The following is a 13,248-nucleotide window of genomic DNA, read 5'->3' on the forward strand; positions in this document are numbered from 1 at the left end:
CTCCACCACTGAGTGGTGAACGAACTCCATCGGATCTTCCCTAGTCTAAGTAGGGAGTCCAGCTCCTTTCCTGTAGAAAGGTGACCTAGGATTCAAACTGCTCAACACGTTTCCATGAAGTCCGTTTAACCTCCTCTCTTCCTGGTTACGCAGTAGCGCCCTTACGTGCGGATAATCATCAAAGAAAAGCTCGCCCAGTCCGTAGAGGTATTTAATTGCCATCATTGCTTCATGACCAGTCAATAAGTACGGGTCTCGTTCTGCAATCAGAATGAAATAAGATTAGCGGAATAAAATGTATACAAAACAGAATGCTGTTATAACAATACTACACGAGCGTTGTATAATAAGTGAATAAGTACAATCAATCTTTTGCCACTTCCTGAAGAGTCTTTCTGTCCAGAATTTAAGGATATAATAAAAAGTAGATAAAAGCATGTAGATTCTCGAGTTTGTGATATCAGAGAAGAATTATCGGTGACGAGATACTTTTACCTTGCGACTTGTAGAAATTGGAAAAACCGCGTTGCGCCTCGTGCCAACTATATCCAAGATCATTAGTATCGATGGGAGGAAGAAAGACACCGACTGGCCATAAAGATTCGACGCTTTCAGGACTCGTTATCGGTATCGCCTGTCGTAAGTGATTTCGTCGTAAATTTGTTCTGTAATTGTAATCTGTGGAAATGAAAATTGCGAATATAAATCATTTTCTCACTTGTCACAAATATACAGGACGATTCTCGAGTGATATATATCGCATTTCACTTAAACATGCTGGGCGATAACGCACACGCTAAAAGATAGAGAACTAGAAAAAAATTTGAAAATCTTAGTATCGGATTTGTCGGAGATAAAGAGATGTATATTTGTTTGTGTCATCAAAAACCAGGTATCAACCAGTATATTTTATGTAGTCAAATGACATAGCTCACTCTGTATATATCGTTTTGTATATATTGTTTAACAAATATATTATTTGTTCCGATTATGCTATTTTTAGTTAATGACGCTGATATAATTATGCGCATATAAGTGTAAAGTAGTCACCGAGATCTTTGGACCGCTTCGTCGCGCTTCTTCGGCCGATCGAGATGTACGAGTCCTGAGCCAGTGTACGATCTCCTGAAGAGACGCGAACGAGTTAAAACACTCTTCAACTTAGTGCAATATAAAACATTATTGCGCAACGGTGCTAACCATCTGTCGTAATGCTGTGCTCGTACACATCGGGAGGCGACACGAACTTCACGTGCACATTGGCGAGCGGCAGAGAACCGGCCGCCGTCACTGCGAGAAGCAGCAATGTCAACGTTATCTGAAATTAAAATATCCAGGTATCTGATAATTAGAGCCACAGTACTAAATTACTCGCATTAGACGCACATTTATATGTTCATTTACAGAAGGAGAATTTAAGGAGTAGAATTAAAAGCGTATTAGAATATAAAAATTCTCGGGAGTTTAAGCGCAAGCTTTTGCTAAGAAATTTAGAGTTGATTTTTCCTCGGCAAGGATCTTAAAATTTTGTCAAGATACAATTTATTATATTAAATAAGATTAAAATTTCGTTGGGCCTCGAGGTATTCCGATCCGCCACTGATGGGAACGTGTTGCAGGTATGTCACACATTGCTGCATGTGTGACCTCTGACTTAAATATTACGCCACCGATCATAATACACGATTGCCGAAACCCGATACACTGGTATCACCGAATAGCTTTCGTAGAAAGTTTTCTTGGTAAGAATTGTATCATATCGCGCATTCCGGTTTTAAAATATTATCTGTACAGCGTATAGTGCATATTATCTCGCAAATAAAGCCCGAATAATTAACGACAGAAAACTTAATGTCACATTTGAGTCCTTAAATTTGATATAAAACTACAATTCATAAATTATATTGTCTTAACGCGTTGGTAAATTTCAACGTGTTAAGTTGGTAAATTTCTTACTTTTGTGAAAGTAGCATTGTTATCTTAATCTAATTAATTACTGATTACTTTAATTTGATTAATTAACAAATTATTACAGTTTATTATTACAGTTGCGATAGTAAGATCCAGTAACGTCTTCATGTTGCCATGGAAAGGCACGTGTACTCTAAATTTGATTGAATTTAATTCAAGACTGCTTGAAATAATATTCCTCGAGAGATAGCCTGGGGCGTATATTTCCATGTCAAGATAGATGCACGTCGACGATAGGTAAATTTCTTTTTTAATGAATCATTCTGACGCAAAGAGTAGGCGTATAAAATGTGTATTGTAGAAGTGGGTCAAGGCGAATACGTTTTTAGAATTCATTTTATGCAGCCGCGTGGCGGAATTCATAATCTTATAATTCGAAATAAAATGATGTTATAATGTTACACGACGCATGAAACGTGTCACTCGCAAGTGCTATAGACGGTACATAAAAAATAATATTAATGGCACAGAATACACAGATGCGTATCATCAAGAAAATTATAACTATCGAGCCGTTACACACGAAACGATCAATTTAGAAAGTCTATGTTTTGCAGAACGTTCTTATAGAGTAAACGTTTCTTATAATCGATCGTTATTCTAATGAAACCATTATTTCATGTTGAAGTGTGTGCGTGTGTACGTGCAACTGCCTGAGGGAAAATGAAATATCTGTAACGCAACGTCGATTACTCGTATATTTTGAAGTACTGGTTAATCAAGCGATGTTAAACATGATAATATCGACGGAGAATATTAACTGCTATTATTATTTCAAATATTTATTATAATTTGATCAAGTTTTTTTAAATTCTAACCGTAAAACTTTGAATAGACATATTTATGCGTTATTACATAACTTTAAAAGGGGACTCGAGCGCGACTTTGTTATTGTTCAGGCAATCTCGCAGTCATAAATTTTTTAACCACCTCGTCTTCTTCTTTGCCTCAGGACATAACTTCAAGACTAATTCGCTATACAGCATGTAAGCTCGACGTAATGTTGGAATGCATTACGTCATTACGATGGACTGCTTGCGAAACACTGCCCTCCCTCGTGTGCGGGACATTTTCTCACAAAGATTACCAACATTGCGCTTTTCACTTTAAGAGGCAATATTTTTTAAGTATGCGACAATTCCATTATATCTCTGCATTCCATCGCCCTGTGCCATTGCACCATCATACGCGCCTACATCTCGATAAAACGCATACACACGCGTACGTGTGTGTGTAAGTATCTTGCATATATGTACGTATGTATGTATGCGTACAGGTACGCGAACGAGTCGTCGGAGGTTCGCTTAGAGACGCACACGTGCTCGGCAGTGCGTGTCAAACCACCCTTTCGCCTTCCTTTCCGCTCACCTTCACCTGGGAGTACACTCGGTCGCTATTGAATCCGGCATTTGAAATTCAACGAAGCGGAACCTCTGGTGCGCATAAGTCACATTTCTATTCCATTATAGGTGATTGATTAGGAAGCTCGCATTTCAAACGAAATGGAAAATTTCCGACTGTAAAAATCGAACGAACGTGACAACCTTCGTGTTTTTAGTTTCATTCAGCCTACATGACTGTTCGATGTGTTACTTCTGCATAACACTGTTCATTATCAGAACAAATTCAGATAGCAGAGCTTTCTAACGCCTAAAAATGCTTTGAAATAGTAAGAAATCTTTTAGGTTTGTTACGTGGGAACTGCCTTTAGATATGTTACACATTTAAAAAATATTCTGTTACAAGAAGGTACGCGCATTGACACGCAAAATAACACACGGACGAAGAAGACGTACACACATTGCCGCGAATCAAAAGCTATCTCGTTCCTGTGATGCATCAGAGTCCGATCAAGTAAGTCACACGAAGTGATCGCGTTAATCTACACTCGCGCACGAGCATGTTCATAAAATGTTCATAGTGTAAGAAGCAGCATTTGTCTCATGAAAAAACTGGTTTATGTTAAAATTATATATGCAACTATTACTATGATTATCGGATTGTAATTATCGCTAAATAAGAACTCTACTCCACCCACCGTTGTCATGACACGACCACACGATCGTCAAGCACCGGTCGGCACTTCTTCGAAGAACGAATCACTGCACGCTGCTCGATCAGATTACCGTCACCGACTTCGTCGTCCTCGCCGATTCTTCACGGCAACCCTTTTTTCCGCGAGTACGAGTCCAGGATCCAACGATGGGCTAAGTGAGACGGCTTGTGGATGCAGTTAGAAACTGATCCAGTTCGAATGGAGAACGTCGGTGTATGAATTTCAGCATCCCCCTTCTCGCCATACGTACACACGTACCCCACCTGCGTATACAACGTACGGAGGCAGATTTCTTGCGGAGGCTCCCGTGTAAGAAGGACTTGCTAGCACAAGGAATCGCGGGAGGCGAAACTTTCATCTCGACAGTATCGCGCGCAACGCGATCGAATTTAACGCTTGCGAAATACGTCTACAAACGCGAACTACATTTTTCGTTCTTGCGGTCATGATAGAATCACGCGAGACAAGAACCAGGGTGTCGATCGCATGATTCAATCGACGAAAAGAGAGTTGAGAAGATCATCTTCACAATGGAGTTTCAGAGGCGTTGAGTTTCACGGCGAGATGAGCTCATAATACGTCGTGAATCGATACTATTACGACTCGTGTCTTGACAAATTAGAGATTGTCCTAACGTGTAAGCGTTGCGAATCCTCTGGGGCGAATTAGAGCGTGTCATGCCGGCAATTGTTGCGATATTGCCACTACATGTTGTGCACGCAACTTCCGTACAGATGCGATCTTATTCTAATTGACCAAGATCTGTGATTTGGTAATCTTAATTAGTTATGTGCGGCTATCGTGCGCAACATTGAATTAATATTAACGTTCTTACTGTGTTTTTAAAATAAACTATGCGAGCGTGTAATTTTGAATTTTTTCATTACCGAACAAGGAAACGACGATAGATCGTTTGCTGTCAAATGTTTTAACTTCAAGTAGCAGATATTTTGCCGTTAATCAATCTTTCACGTCCCCTTTGTCGTTGGCTTAATTAATCAATGTATTACTATTTAAATATAATGTATTCATGAGCGTCTAGTTTCAATAACATGTGTACAAACGTTAAACCGTTCGAATTTTAGCGCGTTTTCGTCGGTACAAAATGGCCGCGGCTAGAGTTCCGGTTCGTCGCGCGCTGGTCGCGAGAGGATTTCGCGGGCGGCCGAGTTTATGGGTAATATTTCCCAAGATTCTTTGGTGTACCGGTACGGGGGGCTGACGAAAATTCTATTCACCGCGATCTAGCGAGCATGTCACGTAGTATCGTGTTGCTGTGAGGATTTCCGTTGTGTCGCGCCAAGACACCGTCGGCCCTTTTCGCGGCACGGTCGTGCGAAGATGGCGAATCTCGTCGTACGAGACGCGAGTCTCGTGTACGCGATTCATTGTCAGTTTGCGATGCACCCGGCGCGCGACGACCTATCAACATCCCTTCAGAATGCTGATCTGATAAGTCTTATCAGTAGGACGATCAAACGTGCACAGCCGAAAGGGTTAGTCGCGCGCGATGTTACACGACAACAATCGATACGATTTGCGCGGTAAAAATAACACGCTGTCGTTAGCACGCGCCCGAACATCTTCCCTTTTGCCGGCGCGGTGGAATCGCGTGCGAATTAAGGCGAGATGTGCTCCTCTTGTCTTGACTGTCAACGAGAAATGTTGTTTGTTCGCAGCCGCGACTCCGTAGAGGATTATGTCGGCGCAAAGTGCGGATCTTCCGAAATGCATTACGAATCAGGAGGAAGAAATGATCTTGCACGAGGCTGAGGTACGCTTGAAGTGATACCGTATGACAATTGTATTTTTATGACTTATTTTCTAACGGAATAGAGAGTTCTAAGAAATTTGAGATATATATCGCGAAGTATCTGCCATAATGTAATTGTGTTTTTCATTCTGTTCTGTTTATATCCTTAGTATCAGCAGTTTGTATTTATCTGTGTTTTAACTGATATAATTCTGGTTTAGAATAATCCTGTGGACATATTCCAATGTCTGTCAGTTATGATCAATGAAGATCATGTCAACAACACAGGACAGATACAAGAACTTATATTGGATGACCAATTGCTTGGCACAATGGTAACTACGATTACACTGCCTGATGGAACCCAAGCTTTCGTTACAAATAATATTGGTTAGTAATAATTTGAAATTTGATTTGGATACTATTCTGTAAATATAATGTAAAACAACCATGGCTTATTAAAGCAATTTCCAATTAAAGGAAAACCTAAAATTTCTTTTATCCATTCTATGTATTTCATTATGGAAAATACTTAGTAAAATATAAAATACATAAACTTCATAAATTTTTAGATTCAGACTTCAAGACACAAACATTACAAACATTTGAAAATGGGGACACTATTTTACTACGAGGTCTATCAGAATTCAATGATGCCAAGACTCTTCAATTAGAATTAAATCAAACTTCGTTTGTACAAACCAAAGCTACTACTATGGACAATGAGGAAAATACTTATTCACAAGTGGAATTTATCAATGGCACAACATATATGGTAGCTGGCCATGTGAATGTTGGTGAAGGTTTATGGGAAATCGAAGATGGAAAATTAAAAAAGAAAGATCCCAAGATTTTAATTGATAAGTTATCGGATGCAAAAATTAGATATCCTTGTCCAAGAGAAGGTTGTTCCAAAGTTTACAGTACACCACATCATCTCAAGGTAATTTTTTGATATTAGTAGAAATAAGGTAGAATTACAAGATACGACAAAAACCTAATCCTTGTTTCTACCAAAATTGATTAAACTTTGATCTAAATTTAAACTTTTCAGACAAAGATTTAAACTTAAATTAAGATTTAAATGAAATTGGTAGAAATGGACATAAATACTCCCAAATTACACAGTGGTGTGATGATTAAATACAAAAAGCTAAATCCAATTTCCATTGCTGGTAGGTTCATGAGCGTTCGCACACGGGTCAGCGACCGTACAGATGTACTCACTCGAAATGCAAAAAGAGCTTCTCGACGGGGTATAGTCTAAAAGCGCATCTGCGGACTCATACGGGCGAGAAACCGTACAAATGCACAAACGAAACCTGTAATAAGAGTTTCAAAACATCGGGTGATCTATTGAAACATGTGCGGACTCACACGGGAGAGCGCCCTTTCATATGCCCGTTCGATGGTTGTGGTCGATCCTTCACCACAAGTAATATCAGAAAGGTACAGGGAAATTATATATAGCAGTTTAAATATAAAATCTTACGAACTTTAATAACAGATATATTTTATGTTCGTTAGGTTCATGTGAGAACACACACCGGTGAACGGCCGTATAAATGTACGCAGCCAAAGTGTGGTAAAGCATTCGCCAGCGCGACAAATTACAAGAACCACATGCGAATTCACTCTGGTGAGAAGCCTTATATTTGCACCATGGAAAATTGCGGTAAAAGCTTTACCGAATACTCTAGTCTGTATAAACATCATCTTGTGAGTATGTCTGTGTTGTAACCGTTAAGCCTGATCTACAATATGCTCTTTGCTTCCTGCTTCTTTCTCTTTATCTTTTTCTGACTCAAACCTTAAGCTTTAAGCCAGAAAAAGATAAAGGACAAGAAACAGAACGCAAAGAGCATATTGTAGATCAAGCTTTAGGATCGTCATCTCTCTACTTAAATTGTGTTTGAACGAAAATCAGAGAGGCGACAGTTCCGACACGATATTGATTGAACATAAGAAAAAGAAGCGATTTTTACATATTCTTAATTTTCAGGTACATACACAGCAACGACCGTTCGAATGCACATTGTGCTCCAAGAGGTACCGACAAAGCAGCACTCTGGTGATGCACAAAAGAACAGCTCACGCATTTATCGACAGTAATGACGGTACCGATGTGTTTTTTCAAGACACCTTGGATATCTCTAGTCAGATTAGAAACAAGATCACGAAAGAAACCGTGAGTATAATTCTGGGATATCCGTGTTACAAAGCTGTAATATCATTGTGCTCATAGTATTGACATATGAATCGTTTATTTACGTGACTAATTGATTTTAATTGAATTTAGCACAAACTACCAGGTAAAAATGGACAGATTCAGATTTCTAAGGTAGTCGAAAATGCAAGCGACAAAGAGCCACAGATCTTATTCGTTGGCGATCCTTCGCAAATTGCTGCGTTACAGGTTCGCATAAAAATATGATATCGATACACTAGAACCGTTTGTGCAATTAATTTCTTATCAAAACGTTTCTAAGATAAGGTTTTTTTTTATTATAGAAAATCGATCTGGACGAAAGCTTTGATGATCCTGGCATCGATACGACTTTCGAGGGACTGAACATAAAGATCGAGGATATAGAATTCGGATGGAATTAGTGCAGAAGAAGAGGAAGAAGCTAGTGCATAAAACGTGGGAAAGTCATGAGCGTTAAATGTTAATGATCTAATTAACACTCGTGAATGTACTTTTTAATATCGGAGCTCAAAATCAAATAAGTTAATTACGTAAAGTAATAAATTGAGTGCTATCAAAGCGATATTCGACTGCGTAAATGACTGGTAGTGGCAAATTAGTTAGGATGCGAATAATTTAATTTTGGTATCAGTTTTAGTAAATTTACCAGATAAAAGTACACAGTGGCGTTAGCATCTGTAATAATCAGTGATGGTTACTGTACTATAGTACCTTGTTTTAATAGTCATTAACATAAGTAATGATTGAATCTGATGTGATTTCGGTAAATTTAAAATTTCCGACACAATCGAGACGCTAAAGCTTATAAGTGCGCATCTTTTGACGCGTGCGAACTTTGAATTTCCTGGATTATTTTAGTTTAAAATTGTACTGCAAATGTTAGAAATATTATTTTTGCTATACATTTTTACTTGCAAATACATTCTGAGAGGCAGATTAAAAACCACTACAATATTGAAGAAAAAATTATAAGATGTGTTTCCTCAATATTTTTCGCGTATCTAAAACATCAAAATTAGGTATCACCGAAATTACATTGGTTTTAATCTGAATATAAGCGAAATAAGATTTATTGCAGTTTACTGAAGAGCTCAATGTTCAATATATAATATGTTGATTTCTTCTTAAACTAAAGGCAGTGCCTTACCTGAAAGTTTGTGAATGTTGAAGAAAAAAAAAATATATATATATATATATATATATTATATCTATATTACATTTTGTCCATCTGTAGTTATCGAGTGTGCACACGATATTTTCATGTGTCATTCTGAACCTCTTGTTCACACAAACTTGCATATAGGGAAAGCAATAATTGATAAAATGCTGCACACTGTAATCACATTTGCAGCTTGCAATATTACTTTGTGCAATTTTATTTTCAAATTAAATGACTAAGTGACGCATTTTAATTTCTCCAGTAGTAGTTTTGAAATAAAAAGTTTTATTATTGTTGCCATAAACTGTAGCGCTTAATTTTTATTTTAATAGTTCACTTTAATTACTTTGATTTAACATCATATTTCCTAAAATCGGTGGAAAGTCTGAGAAAAAGTTGTGTTTGCGCTATAAAGTGCTGCAACAAATAGCATATTAAATTTGCGATATTCCAAGACAACCTAAGTCAACTAGAAAAGGCTAATTTATGTTACTTCCGTTGTTAAGTACATTAAAATATCGTAACAAATATGGTATAAAAAAAAAGTAATGCCATATAGCTAGCAACTCTGACAAATACCTTTCATTGTAATTGATATTAGAACGTAGCGTGATGGTGTATTATAAAAAATATAGAAATTGAAAGATTTGTGATGACATACTTTGTAACAATAGATGGATACGATATTTATGTGATGCACAAATGTTCCACGAACGTCGAAAAGATAACATATGTATTATGTTTTGTAATAATTTTTGAATTAAATTGCTTTTCTTTTTTATATATTGTTACAGTATATATTTTTTGTAAAGTTTAGGTAAGTTAATAAATATAGTTAATAAATATAGTTAAATTAATATAGTTACCTGATAAAAGTATGACTGTTGTTTAAACTTCAAAAAAGAATAAAACTAAGATTGAGAAAATTAAATGTTAATCAATTTTCAGAGATTCTAAAAATAGTCCGTCGCACTGGATCCGTCAGATAAATTTAACGTTTCTTGTCAATCGGATTCTCGTGGCTAAAAGGAGCATGAATATTGTTATTAGTGTTCAATCGCTAATTAAACAGTTCGATTAGCACGCTTAAGCACGGGTTACGAGATGTGGCGGATAATGCAAGTAATATACGCGCTACGATTGGAATAATTGATATTGGAATAAATACAAAAATTTCGAAAAGTCAAATATCAAAAAATATATGTATGTATATCGATTTTTTGACATTTTTAATCCCTTTTTTAATATTTTTCTATTTCTATAAAGTAAGTAAATAATTGATATAAAACATTAAATTATAAGGTATTTTACCAAAATTAACTTAGATGAACATGTTTTTGTTCTCTCTCAAATATTTACAGGATATTTGAATCATCGTAGTCAATGGGAGAACTATAGGACTCCTTTTCGAGCCTCCCACCATTCGGACGATCTTTCGTATAGTGCTGCTCTTGATTACGAATAGTCTCCATTCGGGCAAGTATCCGACTGCGGTGATCTGTTAATCTCCGCAGGTGACGTTTAAACTTCTTCATCACCACAAAATCGCCAATTTGCGTTTTGAATCTCGTCGGTGTGTCTTCGAAAGTAAATAGAAATTTTGCAACTGTGTGATCTCGAATATCAGAAAATGCGGCTCACCGTTTTAATCCAGATACATGCAGCGAGTTTCAGCAATATGCAACAGATGAGACAGGTGAGTATCAAGAAATTGAAGAATGGCAATATTTTTGGATTAATCGTTGTATTTAATATGTTTAACATTAACGTTTTTTAAGTTTCGATTCTCATAAAGATCATAGAATTAATTGGTATTCAAAGTCTCCATTTGAGCATTTATGTCGTTATATCAAATCTAAGATATAACAGTATTACATATGCATATCGAATTGAAACATATCGAAATAAAAATAATATAACGTTTACTTGATAACTGTGCATGTTTTTTTCGCGAAAGAGAAAGAAAAATACGCAAAATAAAAAATAGTTAATAAATAACGTGCTAAACAAATTTTCAAACGCGGTAACGTGACTATCAATCGTTGAAGATCAATCGATCGATGAAAGAACCTGTCCTTTAACTTAGTAATTATAATCCCATGCTCGATTGCTATTACGTTACTACGATTACGATCGAAAATACCTTTCGGTATCCGGTACTGTCGCACAATTTTTGATATATCGAACATGTGTTCAAATCAATTAATTGAAAAAAGTATGTTTGTGATTCTACATAGAAGGATGTTGCGATATATCAAAATTCTGTCATATCGTGCCTAAAAATAATAAAGAATAAACGCGCTGTGTTTTAGCAAAATTTTAAACGGAATCTGTGTATTTTCGCGAACCATTGATATTGTATTCTCGAATTTAATTTTATCATGCGACTCTAGACAGATATTATGTAACCTACATAATCTCCGCCGAATATATGGACATTCGCACATTCTTCTTCTGAATATTAGTTGTTAATCATAATTTGATCGATACGACAAGTAGAGACCACGTGAGGGATACTTCATATTTCTCCGTGAACTGTTACATTAATTAGCGCATGTGTATTAGTATCGACATATTTTAACCGCAGCTTGGACCGACACGACGTGTGCAGTAAATGGAAGATAATAACAGTTGTTAAATGGCCGTTAACAGCCATAAAATTATTCAAGTTAAAACGCGCTCGTAAAATGTCGTCTACTACAACTAATCATTTCAACCTGCATTGCAGCGTGTCATTCGCGCTTCAAACTTACGGACTAAGCGAGATTTATAATTATTACCGATGTGCTATGAGACGGTGGCATAATTGCGTTACCGGATAAAATCTCCGCTTAAAAAGCGGCAGTAAAGAATAAGATTATTGTAATTATTTAATAACATTGCGATTGAAAAAATAAGCTGTGCAATTTATCAAATAAGATTGAGCCAAAATATTCTCGAATGCGATTCATCCGAATGTACGATAGCAGAAAAGCCGCGAATTGTACTTGAGAAAAGAATAACGCGATAAATTGATCGCAATTTGTGTTCATTTCGCGAATAAAGGAAATATCCGCACACGAAACGCGTTCGCAAATTTATCTCGTCAATTAGAGGCGATGATCCATACTAGCGTGATCGATCGTTAAGTTCGTCGGAGATTCGCGACAACTGGTGTTATTCTTTCGTCAAGGAAAGACAAAGAGGCCCAGAGAGCGTTTCGCATTAGAGATAAGCAACAATTGTTAAACTTGTACGCCAAATCTATTTTGCAATCTTATGAGTTATTGCTTAAGATTCCTCGCGCGCGCATATATATATCCTAGGTATAGGAGCAATGTGGTCCTAGATAATAAAAGCAAATTCTTTCATTTAAATGAAAGATTTATACACTGAGAAAAAAATATTTAAGATATATTTAAGATATAATAAATATTGATTTACTATAAATATTAATAGCATATTTACTTATGGTAATATATAAAATAGTTTTCAAATAAGAAAATATATATTTTCTTAAAATCTTAAGACAATTTTAGCTTCCCATGAAAGCAATTGTTTATTCTATTTAAATAAAAATTTAAATTTAAATAAATATGTTATTAATACTTTTCTATCAAAGAAATATTTACTGTATTATAAACATTTTTCCTCTCAGTATATGAATGGTCTATAAGTAATGTAAAATTGACACTCTTGTAGTCGTTGGCTTTTCTTGCAAAGAGGCTCGTTCTTTCTGCAATTTTCTCTAAAATTCTTAAATTTCTTTATGAAGTCTCGTCAACAAAACAAAGGTCTTTCCGTGGAGATCCAAAATTCGTAAGGAGCCTTTGTTGCAAAGAGCCTCCGACCTCCAAATGGAATGTCAATTTTCTCGGGCGTGTACGTGAACGAGCGGTGTCCACATCAGCGTTATTAGCAAATAGAGATCGACGCGCAAGACGATGCAGTCGAGGCGTTCCTTGCACGTCATAAATCATATTTATGGATGTATACGCAATAACGTAAGAAGATCAAGACAAATCGAGCATGCAGGCTGTCGCCGATGTCGCTACGGATCGCCGACGATCGGCAGTTTTACGTTCGCCTGGAAAGCGCATTGTAGATCACCATGTTGTACA

General features: G+C 36.6%; 2 protein-coding genes across 7 annotated transcripts; one reads left to right on the top strand and one right to left on the bottom strand.

Moving 5' to 3' along the window:
• Positions 1-11: 11 nt before the first annotated feature.
• LOC116845268 lies at positions 12-4,995 on the bottom strand. 2 transcript variants are annotated; one of them, XM_032817773.1, is made up of 5 exons: positions 4,010-4,995; positions 1,201-1,318; positions 1,051-1,125; positions 496-678; positions 12-260 (listed from the first exon to the last, which is right to left on the bottom strand). In XM_032817773.1, exons 1-5 carry the CDS (start codon positions 4,016-4,018, stop codon positions 46-48), a joined length of 600 nt encoding a protein of 199 aa, XP_032673664.1. In that variant the 5' UTR covers positions 4,019-4,995; the 3' UTR covers positions 12-45. The 2 variants fall into 2 exon arrangements, with proteins under 2 accessions (XP_032673664.1, XP_032673663.1); XM_032817772.1 differs by lacking the exon at positions 4,010-4,995 and adding an exon at positions 2,047-3,211.
• Positions 3,509-9,929, top strand: LOC116845265 (zinc finger protein 76-like). 5 transcript variants are annotated; one of them, XM_032817765.1, is made up of 10 exons: positions 3,509-3,640; positions 3,718-3,825; positions 5,707-5,801; positions 6,002-6,170; positions 6,353-6,723; positions 6,960-7,229; positions 7,308-7,499; positions 7,783-7,968; positions 8,080-8,196; positions 8,292-9,929. In XM_032817765.1, the coding sequence occupies exons 3-10, from the start codon at positions 5,727-5,729 to the stop codon at positions 8,388-8,390; spliced, it is 1,479 nt and encodes a 492-aa protein (XP_032673656.1). In that variant the 5' UTR covers positions 3,509-3,640; positions 3,718-3,825; positions 5,707-5,726; the 3' UTR covers positions 8,391-9,929. The 5 variants fall into 5 exon arrangements, with proteins under 5 accessions (XP_032673656.1, XP_032673657.1, XP_032673655.1 ...); XM_032817766.1 differs by having other exon boundaries at positions 3,527-3,640; positions 3,721-3,825; XM_032817764.1 differs by lacking the exons at positions 3,509-3,640; positions 3,718-3,825 and adding an exon at positions 5,143-5,204.
• The last annotated feature ends 3,319 nt before the right edge of the window (positions 9,930-13,248 follow it).

The sequence above is a fragment of the Odontomachus brunneus genome, unplaced genomic scaffold (genome assembly GCF_010583005.1).
Source record: "Odontomachus brunneus isolate Ranch 3 - 2012 unplaced genomic scaffold, Obru_v1 Obru_scaffold_050, whole genome shotgun sequence".
Taxonomy (NCBI): domain Eukaryota; kingdom Metazoa; phylum Arthropoda; class Insecta; order Hymenoptera; family Formicidae; genus Odontomachus; species Odontomachus brunneus.

Excerpts from the sequence above, each read along its gene's own strand:
- LOC116845268 (XM_032817772.1), bottom strand. The coding sequence starts at position 2,181 with ATGGAAATATACGCCCCAGGCTATCTCTCGAGGAATATTATTTCAAGC. Across the intron at positions 1,126-1,200 it reads GCACAGCATTACGACAGATG|GAGATCGTACACTGGCTCAG; the intron begins GTTAGCACCGTT and ends GCGTCTCTTCAG. Across the intron at positions 261-495 it reads CAATTTCTACAAGTCGCAAG|AACGAGACCCGTACTTATTG; the intron begins GTAAAAGTATCT and ends TTCTGATTGCAG.
- LOC116845265 (XM_032817765.1), top strand. The coding sequence starts at position 5,727 with ATGTCGGCGCAAAGTGCGGATCTTCCGAAATGCATTACGAATCAGGAG. Across the intron at positions 7,230-7,307 it reads CCACAAGTAATATCAGAAAG|GTTCATGTGAGAACACACAC; the intron begins GTACAGGGAAAT and ends TATGTTCGTTAG. Across the intron at positions 7,500-7,782 it reads GTCTGTATAAACATCATCTT|GTACATACACAGCAACGACC; the intron begins GTGAGTATGTCT and ends CTTAATTTTCAG.